Here is a 25,671-nt window from a genome sequence, read left to right on the forward strand (position 1 = left end):
TGGCTATCCAATCGTTTGTCAGAAAAACAAAAACAAGTCTTCAAACAGGCAATGGCAAGAGAGGAGGCTCATGGGACCACAATTAGCTAAACTGAAGACCAGTGCAGAGTCCAAGTTAGGTACATCCTGGGCCCTCCATTTGCTCTCTGGGCACTATCTGGCTCCACAAGTTCTGTGTTCTTACGTGTAATAAGACACCAAGCAGCCCTCCCCTCCTCTCTGGGTCACTGGGGACTGAGATGAGTTAATACACAGTGCTTAGCATGAGGCAGGCCTTCCGTAACACAACTGTCTTTAGTGCTGGCTTTATGGTCTTAGGTGAGTTGCTTGTTCCTTCTGTGCATTTCTGCCCTCATTTGAAAACAGAGACAATCATCACAGTTAGCAGAACAGCATGAGGGTAATAGGCATTAATACTGAGCCCTCAATGCTCAGTGTGCAGTCAGCAACTCATTATTAGCTGCACCTCTCCAGCTGCAGCTCAGGCTCTTTGGTAAAGCTGAGCATCAAGCAGAGATCAAGCCAGGAAGGGAAGGTCTACCACCCGGCAGGAACTGTCTCTGTCACTTGGTGGTGAGTTACTGTTCCCGTTTCATCAATCATCCAATTAAGATCCTGGGGGTCCTACCGTCTTGTCAAGTGTGTTGACAGCAGCAGTATGAGGTGGCATAAACAGAGCTATAGCTGTGCAGTCACTGTCAGCAGAGGGAAGGGGCTTTGGCTACGGGGGGCATTTTCTCCCCTCTGCTGCTTTCTCCTCTCTCCTTGTATCTTGTGTGGGCTAAAGTAGAAGAGCTACATCCAGTGTCAAATCTGGGCATAAACAGAAGTGGGGGACAGCATAGAGTCCTGTGTTTTGCATAGGCACATGTGGGTCAGGCAACCAAACAGCATGGCTATGGCACAGGTCCTAAAGAACTGGACATTTGCTTTAAGTCTACCCAGACCCACAGTGAAGGCCCAGGCACAAAATAAAAAATAATAACTGTAATTTAACAATAAAAGATAAAGGGGAGCAATGGGGAATCTGAGCTTCTCCACAGTTGACAGTAGTCATTATGTGAGTATGCTTTCCACTCCTAATGCCCAGGAGGAAATGTATGTCTTTAAGAAACATGAATGTGCTGGGCACTGGTGGCACATGCCTTTGATCTCAGCACTCAGGAGGCAGAGGCAGGCGCATCTCTGTGAGTTTGAGGCCAGCCTGGTCTACAGAGTGAGTTCCAGGACAGGTTCCAAAGCTATACAAAGAGACTATGTTTTGAAAAACAAAACAAAACCAATCAAACAAACAAAGCCCACAAATGTCCTCAACATTATTCATAACAACTAAAAAGAAGAGCCCAAATAGTGATCAATGACAGAGAGCTGTGTACAATGCCACATTCATCCAATGAATTGCTATTCATCAATCAAAACAGGACTGGGGAAATACCTCAGCCAGTAAAACTGCCTGGTGTGCACATGGACAACCCAAGTTCAATTCCCAGACCCACAGCAAAAGGAGAGAATCAACTCCCTAAAGTTACCCTCTGACCTCTACAAGGGTGCCATGGCACGTGTGTGTACAACCCCATCTCTCTGTACACACAAATACACAGCTAGCCAAGGCAGTCAGATCCACAAAGAGAAACTAGGGCCAGTGGGGATTGAAAGGAGGTTGGGGGTACTAAGGATTGTGGGGCAGTTCTTGAGGAATACCAAAAATGGCCAACTCTATGAAATATTAAAATCATTATATTTGTTCTTCAGAAGTGGAAATTCTGCAAATTATAACACAATGAAGCCCTTTCTTAAAGGAAATTAACTGATCATGGGGGAAATGAAAATTAATACCAAAAGGGGGTAGTGCTTCACTTTAGTTAGAATGACTGTTTTCAGAAGATGAATTGGTGTTGGCGGGAAAGAGAACCCTTGTACACTGTAGGGAGGACTCCTTCCTCCTACCTTCCTCCTTCCTTCCTGTCTCCTTCCTTCTTCCCTCCCTCCCTTCATCTTTCCCTCCTCCTTCCTTCCTATCTTCCTTTTTCTCTCCCCCTCTCTTTCTTCTTTCTTCTATTCTTTCTTTCCTCCTCCTCCTTGTGTAAATGAGTTTAGCCATTGTAGAAAACAAGAAAGGTTTTTTTTTTTAAAGTTAAAAACCAGAATTACCATAAAATCAAGCAAGCCTACAAGTGTGTGTATATCCAAAGGGAATGAAATAATTGCTGAAGAGACATCTGCACTCCCATATTTATTGAAGTGCTATTTGCAACAGTAAGACTCTGAATGGAGGGTTTCCAGAGATAATATGCTACATGAGTGAGTAATGCACAGTGCTCTTCAGCCTTAATGAAGAAGGGCACTCTGTCATACACAGTGAACTTGAGGGCTGTAACACATCAGGTGCAGAAAGACAACACTGCAGCATCTTGTATGTAAGCTGAACTTCAAAAAGTGGAGCTCAAAGAAGCAGGGACCAAAACAGGGTTCCCCGGTGCTGGAAGATATAGGGAGGGTGAGAGGTGTTGGACCACACACACACACACACACACACACACACACACACGCATTCCCCCACACAGCACACACATACCACACACCACACACACACACACACACACACACACACACACACACACTTCCCATCGAAAGAAATGAACTAAAAAGTTCTGTTGTATAATATGGTGATTAAAGGTGTCAGCAATGGACTATGTTCTTAAAATTGTTGGTAGTGGTTTTGTAGTTTCTACCACAAAAAAGCAAGCATAGAGGGAATGTATAGGTTAATTACCTCAGTTTAGTCATTCTACAATGCATATATATTTTCAGCATGTGTTGTTATATGTGATACATATATTTTTTGTTATTTAAAAACTTAGCAGAAGAAAGACAAAGAAAATCAAATGACGAAACTCTCAGGTCTCTCTTAAAGATGACTCTTTGGCAACTGCAAGAGGAAAACAACTCAGCAGAGACTGGAATAATGTTCAGGAGCAGATATTTAAACGTCTAACTCTTCTTTAATTCACTCACCTGTTTGAACATTTCATTTCTCCCACCCAAGCTTGAAGGAAGTCTTCCTCCTGTAATCACTCCCGCCCATGGAGACTACTTTCCTTTTATGGATACATGTCAAAATAATGACCTATTGTCAGCCCGGTAGCATTTGCCTTGAGAAGGGCAGCCCCAAGGGAGCAGCATCCCATCCACCATCCACAATGGAAAGCTAGTCTTGTGGTGCTGCTGAATAATGGTGGTTATTTTCTGTTTAACTGAGCCTGTCTTGCGACTGAGTGGGTTTCCGAGGGCTGGAGCCAAGTCCTTTGCTCAAACAGTCTGAAACAGTCTTAAACAAGGCAGCGCCTAAACGGATAAAACTTCTATGCAGCCGTCCATGTTCATTGCTGCTCAGTTAGCAACATCCAGGAAACAGACAGTCTAGATGTCCATCAACAAATGGATAAAGAAATGTGGTCCAAATACACAGTGGGATTTTATAAGGCGACACGGCAAAGGGAAGTCATGACATCCACAGGAAAATGATTGGAGCCAAAAACGATAAGCAAAAGAAGCTAAACTTAGAAAGACAAATATCACATATTTTATTTTATATGTAGAACCTAGATTTAAAATAATATGTATGCACAGATGTGTGTTTATGTACATGTCAGTCATAAAACTGGAAAAGGGGATCGTTAGAGGAGGGGAGATTTGGAGGGAGGGAGGGAGGGAGGAAGGGAAAGGAGTAGGCAATCGGGGACACTCAGTAAGAAAGCAAAGAGGTGGCTAACTGGGGGGGGGGTCCAGCTGGAGCAAGGCGGAGGCTAGGAGAGAAGGCTGTGAGGGAGGGGACATTGAGAATTAAATGATGACACGTATCATAAAGATGTTATAATGAAACCCACTACTTTGTCTGCCAGTCTAAAAAATGAATCAAAAACTAAGGTCCCCATGCAGGGAGGTAGCAATGGTGTGAGGTCAAGGCACACTTTGTTGCCCAGGTGAAGGCTCCCACAGTTACCAACACGCATTTCCCTCTGACCACTCTGGGAGTGAGTTTGGCTTAAATTTTTACCCAACCCCCTGGTTGTGGACTTCATGTGCTTCCTGGGACCGGCCACTTGCCGCAATTGCACCACCAAGCAGATGACTGCGGCCCACAGAGCCAAGACGGGCCTGAACCCTTCGGAATGCTGTCCATGCGAGGAGCTTTTGTTTCTACAGTTCTCTTGTTCGTTGGCTTGTAGGAAGGGGTAGAAGGTGGGGGAGAGGATGAAATAGACATGGTCTGGGAAGTTTTATTTGCCTCAAATAGTGTCAGCTACAACTATTAATTAAAAAAATAAGTCAACAGTAAGACTATGATTCAATACTAGGATGTGGAAGTGTGATTCAGTCACCACAGCTATGTCAGCAAACACACTTTGTGATGTATATGTGCTCAGACATATTAACCGGGACAGGAGGGCATGGAATTGCTTTGGTGTGACCCAGGAGAGCATTTCTTTTCCTTCTCATCCATGAATGCAGCATTGCTTCTAATCACGCTGTCTGGAGGAGCGGAGACGCAGGGCGAAGCTGCATCTGTGACAGCCATGCTCCCGGATGGCAATTCCCATGGTGTGTACAGTCAAAAGTTTTAAAAAGATGAAGATATAGAAAATGGTCTTGAAGCTGGGCATGATGGCACATGCCTTTAATCCCAGCACTCAGGAGGCAAAGGCAGGTGCATTTCTGTGAGTTCGAGGCCAGTACTGTTACACAGAGAAACCCTGTCTTGAAAAACCAAAAGAAAGAAAAGAAAATGGCTCTGTATTACTTCCATCCTGTTATAATGTGTTGACCCTGCCATTGTCTTCGCTTTAAAAGAGATTGCGTTTGGGGCCGGTGAAGTGGCTCTGTGGCTCAGAGGGTTAGCACGCTTGCTGAGTTTTATCCTTGGGATAAAAGTGAAGGGAGAGATCTGAATCCCACAAATTGTCCTCTGACCGACACATATGCAACATGGTACAAACACATGTGAGTGCATATGTGAACCCAGACAACTGCATGTGCATTGGCACATACACAACCACTTGTGTGTATGCACAGTATATAAATGCATTCTTACAATGTTTTACAAAGGGATGTGTTCACTGCTCAGCCCACTCTATAAATCAATGCCTACTTGGATATTTGACTTCCTTTTTGCTGTTGCTGTTTTAAAGGTATATAATTCAGACATGCCAGACATCAAATTAAACACAAATTAAGCTTTCATTTTAATGTTTATACACCTAATTTGTGTTCTAATTGATCTCAGCCACTGATGCATGCTACTTTAGCTACTTCTCCTAAACAAGTGCATTAATTTTCCACACCAGGCCATCACCACTTAATAACCAATAGCCTATCTAGAACTCTGTGTCTGCTAATGTGCCATGTGCATGTGGCCACCATTGATTTTGCAACAAAATATAAAGTGATCATTACGTAGCTTCTAGATTAGAACATTTTTGTATGTTAATTTGCCTTGTAAAGAGCACGTTGAATCAATAGGACAGCCTGCCTGTTGTGTTAGGTGTGAGAGAAGAAGGGCTCAGTCATGTTGGGTGTTAGAGGAGGTTCAAGGTAACTTCAGGGAAGATGCAAGATTTAAAATTTAAATTTTTAGGAAAGGACAAGACACACCAATTAGGAATTATCATGGTGAAGTTCTTCATCTAGTAGGTGTTATTTGGCCATTAGTAATGTGCAAACCATAAACAATTTACAGTAAATGATTATTAATTCATTGGTGTTCTTGTCTGGATATTTCCATGGTATTTCAGGAATGTTCTCCTGAGCTCTGGGTGCCTGGTGATCACTTACATTTGACAAACTCTAGATTACCAAACACCTTGAGGTTCAGCATTGCCCATCCATCTGTCCCTTGTTACAGCCATGGAGGGGGGTGGAGGGGAAAGTCATCACATATGTGTAGAACAGGGACCCCCAGTGGTGACTCACTTCTTACTAGCAACACTTGCACTTACTCTATTTTCAGCTAGTCGGTGGGATCCCACCTGTCACCAAGAAGAACATGATGGCATCTGTTTCCACCAAGCTCTACCACTGGGGAACAGAAGTAAGGGGGGGGATTCATATTATCATCCCCAGTCCTTAGTCATCAACTCTCTATCCCAGACATCAGACATGGACTTTTCTAGCCTGCAGTTGAGTGGATTGCAGCCATCCCTGGGTACCAGACCGGTTCTCACCATGGCATTTTTCAGGGGTTTTTCATTGTAGTCCCACATTGCTAAAATCCTATATGGTATGTACTTATATTCTAGGATGAGTCTGTATGAGTATGCGTTGATGAGGAATATTTTTGTGAATCTTTGATCCCTCAAATCCCATTAATAGAACAGCATTATATTTGGAACAGCTACTTGAAATCTCACCTTGCCATAAGAGGTTATTTCCTCTACTGGTCCAACTAAACCTAGAGGCTCATGCCTCTGCACCTGACTGATCTCCATAGAACCTGTGAATGCCCCTGGCCTGGCAGGGATTAGGGAGAGAATTGAACAAAAGTTGGATCACCCTAATGTCATCAGTATTGACATTCCCAACCCCACCTAAGACCGCCCTAAAGAGCTTGCCACAGATTTTGAAGGTGTCTGTCCAAGGCAGAGAACTAGTCTCCCATGTCTTCTCTTTAACCTCTCATCCCTACAAGGCTTGCTGCAGAAGTGTCCATTTCTGAATCTAGTCAGGAGGAACCAAGGGAAGAAACTCCCGCAGTGTATGTCCCCGGGTGTCATAGTGACTACATGGAGCCAGCCTGGGATGGTGGAGCCATGAATGCACTTCATATCCCCCCTCCCCCTGCCCACTGCCCACCAGCTGTGGCGTCTTTACCTCTCGGATCTAATTTCCTTATCCGACTTAAGCCAGGCTCTGTCTAAAGTCCACTCAGCCCTAAGATTCATATCAGGACTAGAGATGAGACTATATCTGACTTCCCAAGGTAGTGCCCGGTCCTTTCTGGAACCTGGCTGGTCAAAACGAAGAAAAAATAGTTGTGTCTTCTCGGGAGGACACAGGCTGAGGCTGAGGCTGAGGCTGAAGGAATGGAGTGTGCTTGGTGTAGAAACGAATCTGTATTTCATTCATTCCCCAAATGTGATGAAGCAATGGCACCCTGCCAAGAAAAACTACAGGATGAGCAAAGCGACACAGGGTGTCCTGCCACAGTGCTGGATGCTGTATGGAGCCCAGGAGACATCAGCAGAGGGTGGGTGGCACGTGCTGCCAGTGGAGTGTAGAGCCAGGGCCACAGACCGGAAGCCTCCAGGACTAATTTTGGTGTTCATCAGTTGGAATCTGTTATTCTGGGTCTCCCTCTGTTTGAAGAAGCCTCAGTACTGAAGAACAATTGTGTGTATTGGTTCGTTTTTTACCTCAGCAACGAAACACCCAAATAAACAGCTTAAAGGAACAGTTTTTATTTTGACTCACTTGCAAAACACCAGCAAGTGGCAGAGGCAGAGTTGAGACAGGAAGATGCTATGACAGCACACTTGCATCAAAGTCATGTCCCCAGGGACCTACATTCTTCAACCAGGCCCCACCCTCTCATTTACATAATCCATCAATTTCTGAACCCACTGAGGAGGTGGAACCCTTGTGGTCCATTCACTTTCCCCAAACCCACTGACTGGCCACAAAGCCTTTACCACATGACCCTTTGGGGCACACTTCACCCCCAAACCTTAACACTGTGTCTCCCAGCATAGTCTCTGTCCTCTGGCTCCTCCTTGCAACTCACATTGCTCCTATCCGTGGTTCAGTTGGGAGCTAGGACACAAGGTTGGTGAGGAGGGAGTTCAAAGCTCATAGATAAGGTAGCTTTAGGGTTACTCTTGTGAGGTTTGTGTCTTTATTTCAGTCCTGTCCCCAGACACAGGGACACTGAAGCACAGCTATGTCCTCATTGGCCGATGATGGGGGAAAAAACAAGGAAGGAAACACACACCTCACTCTAACTTCTGTGATCCCTTTGTTCAAGTTTCCGAATTTCCAGGAGTCAGTCAAACTCTTTTCCTCTACGTCACGGAAGCTCTATAAATGAACTGGAACCTTCTGTCCACGTCTCTCTGCCATTTCCCCTGCAGATCTCCTTGCCCAAGGCCCCACCCCACCCCCACCCCTGGGAATATTCCTGATTTATAAATTTGCAACTTCAGAAGCAAGAGGCAACGGGGCGGCTGTGCTGCGGGCTCAGCTTCTTCCTTCCCTCTTGCTCTCCACGGTATCTCTGACTCTACGTGAGTCACATCTTGATGGTGACTGTCTCACAGGACTCTGAAGTTCTTAGGAAGGCCTCTGAGAAGAGGCACCTCCTGGCTCCTGCTTTTTGTTTTTGAGGAAGCAAGCCTTAGGCTCCTTGTCCATATCACATCTTATGACATCCGTGGATGAAGTGACTTGAATGAGGTATAGTTACACTTTTTTTTTTTTTTTTTTTACACTGAATTTTAGGTTCACAGCCCTGGTCTGGGGGAACCTGTGAAGGTGGCAGGTCTCCCTGATGAGGTAAAGGAACAGGAAAGCCTCAATCAGCTCCTTGGCTCTGCGTTTGCTATGTGGCAATTGCATACAAAAGTATGAACAGTTCCACCAGACTTCTGCCTCGGAACTAAGGGCACTTAGGCATCTGGCATCTGAAAGTGCTTCTTCCAGAGGGGCCAAGCAGTGAACACATCCATTTGCACCACGGTTCTCTGCAGCTCCTGCTACTGAGTGACTTGTAACAGGGTCAAAATCCTGAGGGTCAGGTTCGCAGGCTGTATATATTTCCATTACAGCTAACCATCTCGGGGAAGGAGCAGTCTCAGTATGGGTGATTTGGTCTGTATGGTTTTAAGGCACAATTTACAAAGTGAGGACCTTGATTTTCGCTTCTATATGTAAAGCCGGAGGACTAGGTCACTCTTATATCAAAAACAAAACAGTACTTTTTTTTTCTAGATTTACTTTATGCATGTGTGTTGCTTGCATGGGGGCATGAACATGTGCCATGTGTGAGCCTATGCCTTCAGAGGTCAGAAGAGGGCATTGAATTCCCTGGAGCTGGAATTACAAATGGTTGTGAGCCACCACATGAGTGCCAGGAACCAAACTGGTCCTCTGCAAGAGCAGCAAGTGCTCGCAACTGCTAAGCCAACTTTCCGGCCCTTCAACAGGTCACTTTGATATGGCTTTGTTTGTCCCTAACTCTGACCCACATCCACACAACCCACATACATGGACACTCTTAAATTGCTGGGTGCAAATAGCTTAAGGAAAAATACACAAAACCTGCTTTTTCATTTATAATAAGTAAAAGCTAGAACCAATGATTGCTCAGGTTTCTTTTTAGCTCACAAACTATGGTGGAAAATATCCAAGATAATCAACTTACAAAAAGGAAACATTTATTAGGGCTGACTGCTTTCTTGGTCACAACTATGATTGGTTAGTCCCGATGCTCAGGCCTATAGTGACCCAACACGGCAAGAAAAAATGGACTAGAAAAGGCATCTCATAGCTAGGATACAGACAAGTACAAAAGGGCGGGGACCCCACTATCCCCTAGGAGCATGTTTTTACTGGCCGGAGACCTCCCATCTAAGTGCCTGCCCTGGGGATTTTTTCCTAAATCTCTTCCCTGGGAAGTGTTTGAAATAACTTTGGATTTCTTATCCATGAGCTTCTGGTTGGCTGTGGGCTTACACTATCTGTATCCAGATGCCTTCCGGACATCCATCTATTCCAATGTCCTAATGATAGTGCTTGGCTTTTTAACCACACCTCACCTAGATAAAGCCTTATGCACTGCTGCTTTCTGTTCAGACAGCAAACCTTTCAAGTCTTTCTGCTCTGCCCTTTTGAATCCCTGGTTCTGGCTGTGAAACTAGCTGAGATCCTGTCACCCTTACATCACAGCCCCATGGTTGTCTTCACCTCCCTCTTCCAGATGAAGCCATCAGCTGTCTCTAAACTCAGCCTCCCACAAAGTCTCCCAAAAATGCAGCTGAGCCCCTGGCCGTGGTTTGACAAGGATGGCCTTCATCCACTTTCTGGACCTGGAACCTTGGTGTTTTGAACCCCAATCCTCACCACTTAAGCTTTACTTAGAGAATGCTCAGTTGCTTCCAGCCTACTCTAAACATTTTCAAATTCTTCCTATAAGTCTATTCTAAAGGCTTTTATGATTATTAGATATAGAAAAATGGCCACATGTTGACTTCTCTGATGCGAGATGTCATTCAGTTATTTACAGAATTTACAGAAACATATTTTGTTTCTTGTTTTGGTTAATGAATAAAGCACTGTTGGCCAATAGGAAAGCAAGATAGGCGGGACTAGGAGACAAGGAGGATTCAAGGAAGTAGAGGCATCAGAGACTGGAGAGAGCAGGGATGCCAGCCCCACTCTCTGGTAAGATAGACCGTGTGGAAATACTTAGATTAATAGAAATGGGTTAATACTTAAGACAGAGCTAGCCGATAAGAAACAAGTAACTGGCCAATAGCATTATACCAAATACAGAGTCTCTGTGTATTATTTTGGGGCTGGTGCTTCGGTGAGTCCAGGCCAGCAGGAAAAACCTTACTCGTAATACTTCTCAATACAAATTTTCTAAACATTGCTCAGTCTAGTCAAACTGACAAACAAGATCAACCACCACAGTGAAGTTAAGGATGCTAGTTTGTTTCTTCACCCAAGCAAAACATAGGGCCATAAACTAGTGTCTGTTTCCTATTGCCTCACACCCCCTCACCCCCACACCCCCACACCTTTGTGTCTCCAAAAGAAAACAAGAAGAAACTTGGAGCAAGGGTGCTGTGTGAAGAACTAGGCCTATGGCAAAGGCCATCTTATATAATCCACTCCATGCCAAGATACAATTACAAAGTTGATTGCTGTTTAAGATAAACCATTTGTATAATATAGCATCTTTGCTTTTGTGTTGCATTGTTTTAAAAATTCTGCTTTTCCTTCTAAAGGATAAAATGAACATTGATGGATCCATGAAGTTACACTATTATACAATAACTCGTTTCAAAATAGGGTCAGTGGCCATCATGTGCTGTGATGATTTAGCTGGCAAAGTTTCTCACTCCCTCTTGAAACATTACTGAGTTTTCCCAGCACTGGGCGACATGATTAAGACCTCCCAACATATTTGTTTTGGCTGATGAGAAAATATCTTTTGTTGTAGCATCCAGTCTGCTGTCTTCCCATGTACTTTAAATTTGTCACCATCAGAGGGAAGGGGAGAGAGAGAGAGAGAGAGAGAGAGAGAGAGAGAGAGAGAGAGAGAGAGAGGAGAAGCTTATAGAGGGGCAAGAACACAATTCTCCTCTGAAAGACTGCAAATTGAGCTCTGTGTTTCCAGCTCTCCATAAAGCAAGGTTCTGCACTTGGGGATTATTGTCAACAACTTCCAGGCCACTTATTATAGCACATCTTAAGCATTTCTTTTTCATCAAGGAGAAAGAGAGAGAGAAAGAGAGAGATCATAGTTGACTTGAAAAATCACTAGTAGAACCCCTGTGACCAGTATTTCAGATCTCAGAAATTCTGCTCACCACTAATGTTTTTGAGGGGGAAACTGATCAAAATAGAAAGAAAGTAAAAGGAAGAGAGAGAAGAAAAAGAGAGGGACAGCGGAAGAGAAGGGTGGAGGAAGGGAAGGAGGCTTCATTAGCAAGACACTCTTCCCCTAACTACATATAGCCTTAATCACATTTGGCTCAATTTTCTAACTATAATTACACATATAAAACAATTAACTAAACATTTATCACTCCTATTGAAGAGCCATGCAGACCATGACATTCTTACTAGTGTTTTTGTTAGCCCACACAACATGGCCTCAGAGTTGTAAGGTCCTTCTTACATATTTAACGTATTTGATGGATGGATGGATGGATGGATAGATGGATGGATGGATGGGTGTGTGGGTGGGTGGGTGTGTGGGTGGGTGGATGGATGGATGGATGCATGGATGCATGGATGGATGCATGGGTGAAGGGATATGTGGATGGATGACAGGTAGATGCAATTATACATGCAGTGCAGAAGGAAACTGTTTAGCATTGCTTTGTCTCATCTTTTGTTTAGTTCATGGGGTTAGTACAGGTCTGTAACGCAGTTACTTGGGAAGCTGAAGCAGGGGGACTAGAACTTTAAGGCCTTCCTTGGTTACATAGAGAGTTCAAAGCCAAACTGGGCAACTTAGTGTGTGACCCTCTCAAAATAAGAAAGAGAAATAAAGGACTCTGGGCTGGAGGGATGACTCAGGCTAAGAGCACTGGCTGCTATTCCAGAGGACCCAAGTTTGATTTCCAGTACCCATGTGGCAGCTTGCAACCATCTGTAATTCCAATTCTGGAAGATCTAATGTTCTTTTCTGGTCTTTCACAGAGACAAACCACTCATACACATAAAAGAAAAATAGATAAATCCTTAAAATACACATTCAAAAATAAAGGAGTGGAAATATAGCTCAAGAGTATTTGCTTAGCATCTGTGAGATCTTGGCTTTAATTTCTAATTTAGCAGAAAACAAATACTTAGCCCTGGGGTTTGTGTCCGGTTTGTTTTGTGCACAGGCATGTTCCAAGTTCCCAAGTGAGGGCTGACTCTGTAAAAGACCCTTGAAATTTTTGTTTGAGCTTTTGAGAACTAATGACCCAGAAATCCAAACTTAAAAAAGTAAATACATATGAAGGAAAATATTTGTTGTACAGAAGCACTTGCCATGGATTTCCTTTCATAGAAAGCATGCCACAGCTTTTAAGGGGCACTGTGCTGGGAATACAAGAGACTCCAGTCTACCAAGATCCCACCTCCAGATGGTCAGGTTTAGAGCTGTACAGGTCACCCATAAGCCACCAGAGTAGGACTATATCCCAAGTAAAGGCAGCTAGTACAGAGGCACCGATTGGATACATTTCTGCTATGTTCTCATGCTGAAATCATAGCACTCGGGTAGCTCAGAATGCAACTGCATCTAGAGATAAACCCATTAAAGGGTATGTAAGATAAAAGGAAGTTGCTGACATAGCTCTTGTCAGCCTAAGTGGAGGAGGACCCAAGGCAGCCACAACAAGACAGGAACCTGTAAGTGAAAGCAGGGTCTCAGAAGAAACCAGGTCTGTAGATGGAACCAGGAGATGATAAATTCCTGGGGTTTCGTGCTGGGTCTGTGGTACACATTATCATGGGTATATACGTGGGAAAATTTTTGTAGGCTTCCTTCCACTATTCTACTAAAAGTTACAGTGCAGAAGTTTTCAAATCCCAGACAAACAGAAGACAAAGAGAAAAAGAAGCCCCCTTCTCACCCTGGGCAGCTCAGCTGAGGCTGTCTCCCATTCTGTGGTAGTGGTTCCTTGGATGGAACTGCCTGGCAGACCTACACACTCCAGCCTCCCAACAGAAAGTAACACTAATCCATGTTTTGTTTTTCTTTGTGTCAAGAGTAGAACTATGCAAAGCAGAAAGTGGCTGTTACTTTGACCCTTAAGGGGGAAAAATTCCCTTTTCAATCTCCTGCCTCACCATCTAAATGAAATTGGATCATTTGGACATTACAATTGCTTTTGCAAACACTGCAGAAAAATAAGCGACTTCTGAGCCTTCACTTAAGGAGCTAGTTTAGCATGCACAAAGCCCTGTGCCCAATTGCCAGCACTGCACAAAACAGTTACATGACTGTAATTGCTGCACTCAGGAGTGGAGGCAGGAGGATTGTAAGCTCAAGGTCATACCTGGCTACAAAAAATAAAAGGAGGTCCTGATTCTGGACGTTGAGTGAGTAAGTGAATGGTGAGAGAAGGGAGCTGGCCACTGATGTAGATGGAGTACATTCTTCCACTGAGAACAAACCAAGCAGCAGCAGCAGCAAACCAATTTAATACATTACTTCCCTTTAATAAAAGTGCAAATCAAACGTCTCACTCAATCAAACCACGTTAGGAGAGAAGACTTCCGTCAGCCCTGCTTGGGCAGGCCTCTGTTGAACTGCACTTGGTAAGGACTGCTTGTGTCATTAAAAAATTATCGGAACTGCTTGCTGCCACAAGTCATTTGCCTAGCATTGTCCACTCTTCAGCAACAGAACCAATGCTTCCTGTGGCTGTGGATGTCTGGGAAACAGCATCCCAAGGTAAAGGTCTGCCAACAAGTGGAAAGAGAGAGCTGACCCGGAATGATTCTGGCCCCCATGCCCCTCCCCCGCCACTAGAGTTTAAGAACCAGGAAAGCAAAAGTGCACACATGTGGACATGTCGGGTAGGTTGTGAGCATCCACTTCTCTGCGCCTTTGCAGCTCCATACCTCCTCCCACCTTGTTCTTCCCTCTCCTTTCTCTTCTCCCTTCCTCCTCTATCTTCATTCCCTCTCCACTTTCCCAGCTTCACCTGGCCCCTCTCTGCTCACCCTGCACTCACGCAGAAACTAGGGAACCAGGTCAAGTTGGGGGGAGGAGAAAGCTGTTGGCCCATGGGCAGTAAACAGTCCTGGTAATGACAAGGCCAGGTCTGTGGTGGCTCTCCTCAACAGGACCTTAGAAAAGCCACCCGATGCTAATCCATTGGAAGAATCTGTCCAAAGTCATTGAAGCATGGAGGCAAAAATCACCAGGAGGTTTGCTCATTAATCCTGGTGCTCAGAACAGCTGTGAGTGAAGCTGGAGCCCAGCCGTTTGGCTTCCCCAAGCCTGATCCATGAGATGAAGGAGAGATGATGAAGTGGGCATGATTCTGATGGCTTATGTTTAGGATATGGGATGGCTTGCTAATGCACTTTGAGGGGATTGCTAGGGTAGTGATCCGTGTGCATGTGTTCATGTGTGTGTGCCTCCATGCATTTTCTCATTCTGTTGTGTGTCATATAATATGAGAAACAAAATTATTTTATAAAAAGAGAATGACGCAGACAGCCTGAGCATCCTGACAACATTTTCTAAGGTTGTTGCAATTTCAAAGACATTGTTATGCTAACAAAACACATTTATTATTGGACCACATTTTTTTTAGGGTTCAGAAAATCAGGTCCAGTTTTTCATGCAGCATTTCCAAGACAGAAGTAAAGGTAGGGAGAGGGAAATGGTGGCTGGAATATTCCTCAGCATCAAAAATACTGATTTATTTCTAGCCTCTCACTTAGCTAGTGTCTTCCTTCTCAAATGCTTAGATTGACTTGGGGTGGGGGGGACATAAGGAAATACCCTCTCCCTCTCCTTCATTAGGGCAGAAAATTTCCCCATCTCCTGGCCTTAAAGCAAATGCAGAGTCTCAGGTAGTGAAGCCCCAGGCAATCGTTCAGATGAGATGGTTCACTTGGATTCTGCTCTCTGCCAGTGGACTGGGCTTTGCATAGATAAAGCAGAGGCAGGGTCAGTTCCAACATGTCTCATTATTGCTACTTGCACAGTTTTGTCCTGGAATAGCAGCAGTATTTTAGGAAATCTTCAGGCTCCAGTCTGACCCAAATGGTCTCAGTCCTCTCTCCCTACCCCAGTCCCTTTCTCTAGGTCCAGGGTCTGATATTCCAACTGGGAAGAACCAGCCCATGTGAGCCCTTCTCTAATGACTTCCTTCCTGAGGAGGAGCCTGTACTCCCCTCCCTACATGCATCCCTTCCCTCCTCTTCTGTCTCCTCTTCTTATTTTCCCCTCTCCTTCATTAGTTAGGGCTCCCAGGTCTATTCAGCCAATTTCCCCAAGTCCCTATTGGGAACTATCCCACTAGACTGTTACTCATGGGGATAGCTGCTAAGATGCCAAGCTGGGAAAGTTGATCTGATGGTTTCTTCGGTCCTATAAACAGTTCATTTTGAGGTTCTTTATTTGAAGCTTAATAGACAGACTGTCATACAATAGATAATAAATAAGTATTGGTTTAATCAAGGTGGGTGGAAAGATTCACTTTCAGTTGTCAGAGACACGGTGACAGTAGTAGACAGGGGCGGACAGAGACAGGGACGAGAGGGAGGGAGGGAGGGAGGGAGGGAGAGGCAGGGATGGAGAGAGAGGCAGACGAGAAAGAAAAGGGGGCACATGAGTTTGTGACTTCTCTCCCTAACCCATTCTTCGTGTCTGCGTATCTGCCCTCAGCTGCTCCATAGATGGGGACAGGCTGATCTCGTCCATCCACCGGCACGCTGTGCTGCCCTCAGAACAACCTACAGGGTAATGCGGAGAGGCACGCTGTTAGATCTTAGTGTCTCTCTTTGGTTTGGTGATTTTCAGGGCTCCATGCCAACCAGAGGCTGAAGGAATTGTTACAGATCCAAAGCAGGGACAAAGACTTGATCTTCTGCAAAGGCAAAACCTCAGGCTATTTTCTAGAAAAGAACCAAGACCAGCAGTAAACAGAAACTGCAGCAGAGAATCCCAATCCCACACTTAGAATTAGGAGCACAGAATAAAACTCTAGCATTCTGCAAGGATGAAACAGCAAGTTTCTTTCAGTCAAAATTTCAGGGTGGATCCTCTGATGAGATCAGAGACAAAGACAGACAGAAAGGGGGAGGATTTCCTGTGGGACAGTAGACCATATGAACTACGGGGTCTTTGAGAGGCCTGGATCCTTGACATGGATGGCACAAGCCTCACCCACAGTTATCGGATGGGCCAGCAGCTGTGTACTTCCAAGCAGAGATGCTGACAAAGCCTCAGAAGCTAAAGCCAGTGTCATGTGGACTTGGGTTCCCCTTGCTCCAGTTCCTATTCAGCATGCACTAGATTCCCCCAGTAGTCTATGAGCATTACAATCTATGCATGCATTACATTTCTCGTCGTAATCAATACCTCAGCCCCTGGTTTACTGCCCTCATAAACGAGGCCTCAGTGAGTCTCTCCTCACAGCAGACTGGTGTAGACAAACATCTGGGCTGAGGGAAGACCTGGGAATACCAGCGTCTTATGTCAACCAATGAAGCCTGTTAGTAGATAGGCACCTGGTCTGCCTTCTAGTATGTCATACTGTCTCCTACAGAGCTTTCAAAGATGCCATCCCGAGGCGAGCTGTATAGACAGCTGTCTACTGTAGATGTCTACTAACAAAGTGCAGCAGAAAAGTCGGTGGTGTGTGGTGGGGGGATGTTGTGGTGTGTGTATGTGGTTTGTGTGTTTCGTGTGTGGTGTGTGTATGTGTGATGTTTGGTTAGTGTGTGTATGTGGCATGTATGAGTGTGTATGTGGTGTGTGTATGGTATGTATATGATGTGGTGTGTATAGTGTGGTGTGTGTGTATGTGTGTGTCTGGTGTGTGTGTAGTGCGCGCACGCGTGCATGCGTGTGTGTGTGTGTGTGTGTGTGTGTGTGTGTGTGTGTGTGTTATAGTTCTGAGAAAGGTAGCTTCCTAGCATCACTAGGTATCTTAGTCTTTTGTTAAGGTTACACAGTTTTATTTCTGAAAGTAATAAAACACAATTATTCCTCAAAGCAAATGTCGGGTGGGTAGGTGGGCGAGATGGAACTAAGTTGCCCTGATTCTGTGTTCAGTAGGTCATGGTCACGGGTGTTGATTTCAGTTGCTGAGTTCTAAGTCAATCTGCTTTTTCACTATATTAGAAACATGAATTTTCCAGGTTCACCATCTCACTAAATATGACTTAGAGAATAGCTAAACTCAGAACACAGCATTATGGATTTTCCCTGAATGAAATGAGAGCAAAGTCATCTATTTTAAATCTTCACACTTGAAGACGTGGCTTCAGCAAAGGAAATCCCAAGAACTGAGACATTGGAAAACTCACACTAAGGTGTGAAGAGCCTCTTCACTGAATTTCTGACTGATAACCATAGGGAAATGGAGACTATGAACAGTAGTTAACTCACAACTTTTATCTTTGCAGAAATAAAAATCTGTGCAGATTTTGTGACTCACACTCTTATTAGGTCATTAGTTGAAATTCATTTATAAATGTCTTTGGGGGTGGCCAAATGTACCCATTATCTGTGAATTTTGTGAGGAGGTACATCAATTAATGAATGCCCAGCCTGCAAACAGAATGACAGGCTGCTTTTTTTTAGTACCTTCTCTTTAGATAACAAAAAATAAAACAATAAAAATCCCCCCAAAACAAAACACTGATTATTTATATAAGTCAAAACAAAAGCAATATGAACATACAGTGAAAGGTCTCCCCATGCAGCCATGCTGCAGTCAGCGAGCAGGCGGGTGAACCACACAAGAGCCATGCTCTACAGGTTCCCTTGACAACTGTTCCCATAGAAGCAGTGTTCAAAGGCAGACAAAGCAACTGGAAAGATTAATTGATGATCGTGCCCCAGGATATAGAAAGGTATCCTTTAACAACACTGTGGCACCTACTTCTAAATTTGGGTGATTGGATATTTTAAACTTTGCTATTTAGTGGAGATCCCCCTTCGTCTTTCCAAAATAAGAAATCCCCTTTAAAAATTGATAACCACAATTAAATTGCTGCCTTGGGAGGAAAAAAAAAATCTATTCTATGTAGCCATTCTTTTTCATTTAAAATTAACAGCCCTACCAAAAGGGCAGCAGATAAGCCTGGCACCATTTGAGTCCTTGGTGGGGGGGGGGGGGTTATTTCTCAGAGATTTAACCACAGCATTGTTAAGCATCTCCTTTGAAGGGGTGTGATGTGTACCTCGGTGATCTTGGTGTCCTGCCAGATACCTGGAAAGTAATTCTTAAGCCAAGCCAGCATGTAAAATGCAAGCACACACTCAGACAGAGGAAACAGTCCACAGAGTCGGTTCCTCTCCCTTCAACTGTGGAATGCAGGCATCTCAGTCAGCAATTCCCAGTGGGAAGAGATCTGTGTGCAAATAGTGGGAAATCCGAGAAAAGGAAAAAAATGGAAGAGGTTGAGTCAGAGCACTTAGGATAAACAACACAAAGAAACCCAACAGACCAGAACAGAAAGAACACTTTAAAGTGTTAAAATGGTATTCGCATAGGAGATTTCAGAAATGTAATTATCCCAACCCTGAGAAGTAAATATAGGAAATAAGAAGCCAGAGGGGAAGTGTACCAAAATAAAGACTTGAATTAATAGAAGAACCCTAAGAAATTGCCTTTCTCTTCCTTTGTTTTCCTGCTGGTGTTTGAGATGCTTTTCCCCAATGTGCAATTATCTCAGCAGATGAGGGAAGAAATTAACCTGCGGTGTACACACTCCTGTGAGGAAAGGCAGGCACAAATAGATGGCCAAAGGCCAGCTTCTAGGCCCAAGCCCTGCCAGTCACCTGTGTGGCTCCTGGAGCCCCAGGTGGCCTGGAATACCACAAACTCAACACGTCTCTGTAATGCTGGGCCTGCGGACAACACTCAGGTCTGTTTCATTTTAAGTGAAACAAGCAACTATCCCTCCATGGCAAGGAACAACAGCAGGAAATCCACCCGGAGTCCAGCTCTTGGCCTTGCAGGGAGGAATGGAGTGGCCTGTGTGGTGGCCAATCCTACTTTGTGTTTTGGCCTTGGCTCCATCTAAGGTGGTGTTTGAAGCCAGAGGTGTGTCTACTCACTCTACTGGCTGCCTGTGTGTCCTCACCTCAACCAGAACAGGAAGATTAGAGACAGACCAGCCCTCCCCTTCTGAGAGGGGCCATCTCAACCCAGGCCTCATCTTGTAGTTCATTCACTTCAGAAATTGTCGATTCCCCTCAAAGGGAAAGAATTGGAACCGGGTTTTGGTCACAGCACCACTACCAGTCTGTTGATTCTGCAGTGTCTTGTTTGTTGCTGATACTAATTGGAACATGGTAACGCCTGAAGTGTATAAGGGAATAAGCCTGTCCCCTTAAATCAGTCTGTAGCCAGCAGGCTGGCGAATTAACATTCCCTTATTGTTCCCTTTGTGTTCTGTTACAGACTCAGCCTAGGGCGGCAAGGTAGACACCAGCCCTACAGCACCCGGAAGCCCCCACCCAACCCTACTCCTACCTCCTCACCCCTAGCTCACCCCCGTTACAGCAGAGCCCCCTCTCAGGGCTGCATCACTGAGGGTCACACAGGAGTGAAGAAACACCTAGCTGAATCTTCTTGGCAAGGCAGGGAGAAAGAACAGAATGTTTTAGAAACATTAAAAAAAAAAAAAAAAAGTCTAGAAGTAGGAAGATGGGAAGAGTCGTGGAGCCCTTATGAGGTCCCCACCCCTCCTCTGTGTGTGTGTGTGTGTGTGTGTGTGTGTGTGTGTGTGTGTAGACAGGGTCTCATTCTGTGACCCAGGCTGGCCTGGCCCTCAAGGGCACCCTCCTACGGCAGCTTCTGGGTGCTGGGATTTACAGGCCTGGCATGGATATGTTGACTTGATTCTTAGGGCACAGTAGCCAATGGAGGGGTCAACCTCTATACTGCATCTTTGCTATTCTGACTGTAAATTTGCCTGTTCGTTGCCCTGTTATACGTGAACAATTCTGCACCCTTTCCCCTGTACTATACAGGAAACCACTATGCCAGTCGTATTCCTTACCACAGGGGTTTACAGGACATAAGACCCATTGATTGGGCTTTAAGTAACATCTAAAGAACCTAATAAAAGAGTTACATCTCAGCCTGGCATTGGTGGTGCATGCCTTTAATCCCAGCACGCAGGTGAATCCCTGTAAGTTCTAGACCAACCTGGTCTACAGAGCGGGCTCCAGGACAGGCTCCAAAGAAATACAGAGAAACCCTGCCTCAAAAAACAAAACAAAACAAAAAAAAAAAACAAAAACAAAAACAAAAGCATCTTAATCCATAGCCCAGGGTAGCCCAGGACTGCCCTGAACTCTTGGTGATTCTCCAGTATCCTGAGTGCTGAGATTACAGGTGTGCTTCACCATGTCTGGCTTTCTTCTCTGTTGTTGGAGATTCTCTTTCCAGCCTGGTCCTGCTGCTGCTTCAGCCCCAAATAAACACATGGATGGTATATTAATTATAAAACTGTTGGCCAATGGCTAAAGCTTCTTACTGGCTAGCTCTATCTTATTAACCCATTTCTATTAATCTATGTATCTCCATGTGGTCTTACCTTACCAGAGAATGCCTGGTGCGTCCTTTCTTCCCAGTCCTTATATAGTAACTATATCGCTGTCTTCCTCTGCCTATCTTTCTCAGAATTCTCATCTCCTCACCCCGCCTATCTTCCGGGCTCATTGGCCAAACAGTGTTTTATTCATCAGCCAATTGAGAAATATATACACAGAAGGACATCCCAATCACTTCTCCTCCTCCTTGGGCCACCCTCTCTCATTGCCAGTATCAGACCTCAATGCACACCAGACAAGCACTATACCTAGCTGAACTGGGCCCTCAGTGTGTGGAGTCTGGAGCCCGAGTCCGCTTCATGGCCCTGTGTGAACCTGAGCAGGTTGCTTTGTCTCCCTGCCTTCATTTCCTCCTGTGTAAAATGGAGCTAGCAATAGCATCTTGGGAGATGGAAGGTCGCTCCAGGCCTGCCAGCTCATGACCTAGAATCCTGCCCGATACATGGTAAGTCGTTGTTGTCATTGAGGTAATGCCAGTTTTTTCTAAGAGGATTAGAATTACAGGGGTTACTTTCTAACTGATAAATAGGCAAAAGCATAAAGCACTAGGTACAGGCAAACTGTAGTGAGTTCAGAAAGACTTTCACTGCCCAGAAGCATCAATTAGGTGAACACTTAATTTAGATCAGATTATTAAAGCAATAACTTCATGGCAGAAGATTTGAAGACAAAAAAGACAAATCAAAGTCATTCATTCTGCTACCATTAAAAATTACTACTGGGGCTGGAGGGATGGCTCAGCAGTTAAGATCACTTGCTGCTCTTCCAGAGGACCCAGGTTCAGTTCCCAGAAATCACATGGTAGACTATAACTGTCTGTAGCTCCAGTTCCAGGGGACCTGACACCTTCACACAGACATAAATGCAGCAAAACACCAAAGGACATAAAATAAAAAAATAAAAGTTGTCTTCTAAACTCCATATTCATTTGTGACATCACACACACACACACACACACACACACACACACACATGAATGTACACAGGGAGAGAATGTACACATACTACTAATAAAGAAATACATATTTAGAAAATAATTATTACTAACATTTTGCTACACAATCTTGTTTTTGATGGGCCACTTATCTGCATACTTTTCCCAATGCATGCACACATGTGCCTGTGTGTTTATTTTTCAAAATCAAGAATGTTCAAGAAACTCATATATACTAGTTTCCTATATCCACCACACAATATCCCTCAAACTAGGTCACCTACAACAGAAATTTATTCTGTCCCGGTGCTGAAGCTAAAAGCCTGGAAACACTATTTGAGCAAGGCCTCTATCTGCTTGGTGGTCCTGGTGGGTGGGGGACCTTTCTTGCCTCTTTTAGCTTCTGTCATTCCTTAGTGTTTCTTGGCTTGAAGCGGTGTAAATCCCGACCTGCCTGTTTTCACATGACCTTGTCCCCTGTGTGTGTCTATTATGTATTCACAGGGCCTGTGAGGCTGGCGGTCATCTGATTTAATTCTCCCCTCCCTGCACAACTCGATCTCTTCTTAGCTAGCTCATCTGCATATGCCCCACATTCCACAGTTCCAGATAAATCCGGATATCCAGGAGCACCACTCAGCCAACAGTGCAGCATGTAAGGAGGCTATCTGACTTCAGCCATGTAACATGCTTTTCATCCTTCCGTCCCACAGTAGCTAGGAGGCAGGCAGTATTGGAATTCCCTTTTCATTCTGGCCTCTAGCCTGGGCAGTTTAGCCTAGCTCCCTTCCATGATTATCTGTTTACTGACTTGGGTAGATGTAGTACATGGGTGTGGGGTGGTGTTGGGGGGAATTTGGTGCTTCTGCTGTTATCCAAGACCCACGAGAGAAAACTGGTGATCCTAGAGTCACAGAACCTGTAGCTGGAATTTCACCAGTGCACAATATTACATTTAGCCTGAGTTAGCTGCCATGGTAACCATTGCAAGGTCACCCTCCCCAAATTACTGCCCTTGAATAGATTTGCATCTATTTGTTCATGGGCCCAGAATGCTTTTCATTTTCTGTGTTTGTTTATTGTACAACTGACCACCAGGACATCTCTGTCTACCTTCAATGCAAATTTATTTCAAGACACCTTTGTCTTGATGGACTTACTAAGATCTCCCAAACTTACCCAGAAAAGTGATCTAATGTTGAACTTCTGGGAAAGTTGTCATCTCAGCCACTTTCCAGTCAGAATGTTTCACTGCGGCTAGTCAGAAGCAGTTGGAGAAATTGTTGCCTCCTCAGAGAATGTACTGTCTTCACCTGGACAATGAATGTCTGTCCTCTGGTGCTTCTGGTGAATAATGATGGTGTCACTTTTCCTGAAAGAGGAACAATGTGTTTGAAGGCCCTGGAGGCCCAGAGGTACCTGCTTATGTTCTCAAGCCTCCTCTGCTTCAGAAATGGCGGATCATTATTTCATACTGGCTACTTCCCTTTCCCTTGAACACATAACAGAGTAGCTTTCTTCAAATATAACTATAGGTGATTTCCCATCATGAATTAATTGGGATGAAAGTTCTCATTTAGAGCCCAGTAGGATTTGAAGGTCTTTTCTTCAAATGGCCCACACTTAGTACTGAGTCGGGGAAGAGAGCAAACAACCAAAGAAAAACATGGAAAATGGCGCTTGGACGACAGCTCAGTGGTTAAAAATGGCCCGTGCAAATGTGAGTCCTCACAACTCTTGTAAAACCCAGATATGTAGCACGTGTGGTGTCTAATCCCGAAAAGTTCCTACAGGGAGAGGGAGACAAGAGAATCCTGAGACATTCACAGGCCAGCTTGCCAGCCCCACGCAGCAGGGAACCATGAAAAATCCTCAGAAAAGGTAGATTCCCGAGTTTGTCCTCTGGCGCCTACATTCTGGCTCTGACCCACACATTTACACACACACACACACACACACACACACACACACACACACACAGGCAGAGTGGAGCTAGATGATAAAACTGCGTCAGGATGCCCTTTGACATCATTTGTCCTTTGATGTCACCTGCCCGATCTGCCAGGCTAAGAGGGGTTTTGTTTGTTTATTTGTTTGTTTTTAAATAAAGTAAGCCATGCCCATATGTGGATTTTTCTTTTCTTCTGTTGTATTGTTTAGAGAATCAACAGAAATCAATCCACTATGTGAAATTACCACCTAGAGCAATGTACAGTTTTAGAGGTAAATGATGACTATGCTGGGTTAGAAAATCAATAGCTGCTCACAAAATACAATGAAAAGTCCATCTACTCTACAGCCCGTGGGGGTCCACTGGGAAGGACAGCAGAGGAGACCGAGAAGCAGCCAGCAGACCACGTCCTGGTGAGATGTGACTGTTCCCAGCAGCTTCTGTTTTCTTGAGAGATTTCAGAATTTTATGCTTCCCCATAACCCTGTCAACAACCAAGTTGGCCTGGAATGAAAACAGGCAGAATTACCCAGACTCTGAAAGCAAATTCCAGAAAACTCCAGTTTCAATTTCTTTACTGGAGAGACCCTGCCTGCCTGCAAAATGCCGTCCTGAATTTCAAATACTTAAATAGTTTTAGTCCACCAAGAACCAAGTTTTCCACAATTTTGTACTTTAGATTTTTCCAAATGTAACATTTTAAATAGCCCGATGTTTAAATGTCTAAATGTTCTCAAGCTGGATTCCTGCACTTTTAAAAGTATATGATGTGTGTGTGTGAGATGTGTATGTGAGAGGTGAGTGTGTGGTATGTATGTGAGAGATGATGTATGTGTGTGATGTGTTTGATGTGTGTGTGGTATGCATGTATGTGAGATGTGTGTGTGTGTGTGTGTGTGGTTTATATGTGAGAGATGTATATGTGTGTATGTGATATGTTTGCTGTATGTGTGTGACGTGTGTGGTGCATATGTGTGTGTGAGATGTGTGTGTGTGGGGAGTTTCACTTATCTATTTAGGGCTGTGTAACAAACTATCTCAAAGCTTGGTGACCTAGGACAGAAGCCACATTTGACTGTTCTTGCTGTCTGTGGACTTGGACCTTCCCTGGGTAATTCCTATGGTCTGTGTCACAACAGTTATGCCATTCAATAGAACTCAGCTGGTGACTGATGGCACTGGAGTGACTGGGGAGGGCTTCAGTCACATATGTGGCTCTTTGATGGCTACAGAACCAGCCCCCTTCTCTCTAAAGAGGTCTTTCTAGAAGGGCAGACCTTCTCTTGCCTAGAGGCCCAGGGCTCCAGGATGGTATTCCAATAAGTTGCTGTTCTTTATATCCACACCAGGCCCTAGTGCAGTTACCCCTCTACATTCTCTTGGTCAAAAACAGTTTGACAGTCCACTAGGACAAGTAGAGGTGATACATGTACCTTATATCTGAATTTTTTTTTAAAAAATGTAAGATAATATGTAGGTCTGGGCACATAGCTCATTGGGGAGGAGCTCTTGGATTCAACTCCCTAGCAGTAAAAAGAAAGAAAGGAAAAGGAAGAAAGAAAAGAAGAAAGGAAGGCATCTGTATCCACCTTTAATTTTCTATAGTATATACCAGTGGGTGTCAACCTGTGAGTCGTGACCCCTTTGGAGTTATTCTTAGAAACGGGCCGGCACGTGCATGTCTGCCCTGGTCTCATGTGGGTCACCACAGCTGCTGTGTTTACAGGGAGGTACTGCAGGCACTCCTAACTGCTCAGA

General features: G+C 44.5%; 1 protein-coding gene across 1 annotated transcript in view; it reads left to right on the forward strand.

Annotated features, from left to right (window-relative positions):
* Window positions 1–25,671, forward strand: part of Scd5 (stearoyl-CoA desaturase 5) — a 130,169-nt gene that overhangs the window by 68,494 nt on the left and 36,004 nt on the right. The window contains 2 exon segments of the mRNA XM_051198568.1: window positions 3,984–4,067; window positions 4,070–4,225. Of these exon segments, the coding sequence (XP_051054525.1) occupies window positions 3,984–4,067; window positions 4,070–4,225 (240 nt within the window).

This window comes from Phodopus roborovskii, unplaced genomic scaffold (genome assembly GCF_943737965.1).
Source record: "Phodopus roborovskii unplaced genomic scaffold, PHOROB, whole genome shotgun sequence".
Taxonomy (NCBI): Eukaryota; Metazoa; Chordata; class Mammalia; order Rodentia; family Cricetidae; genus Phodopus; species Phodopus roborovskii.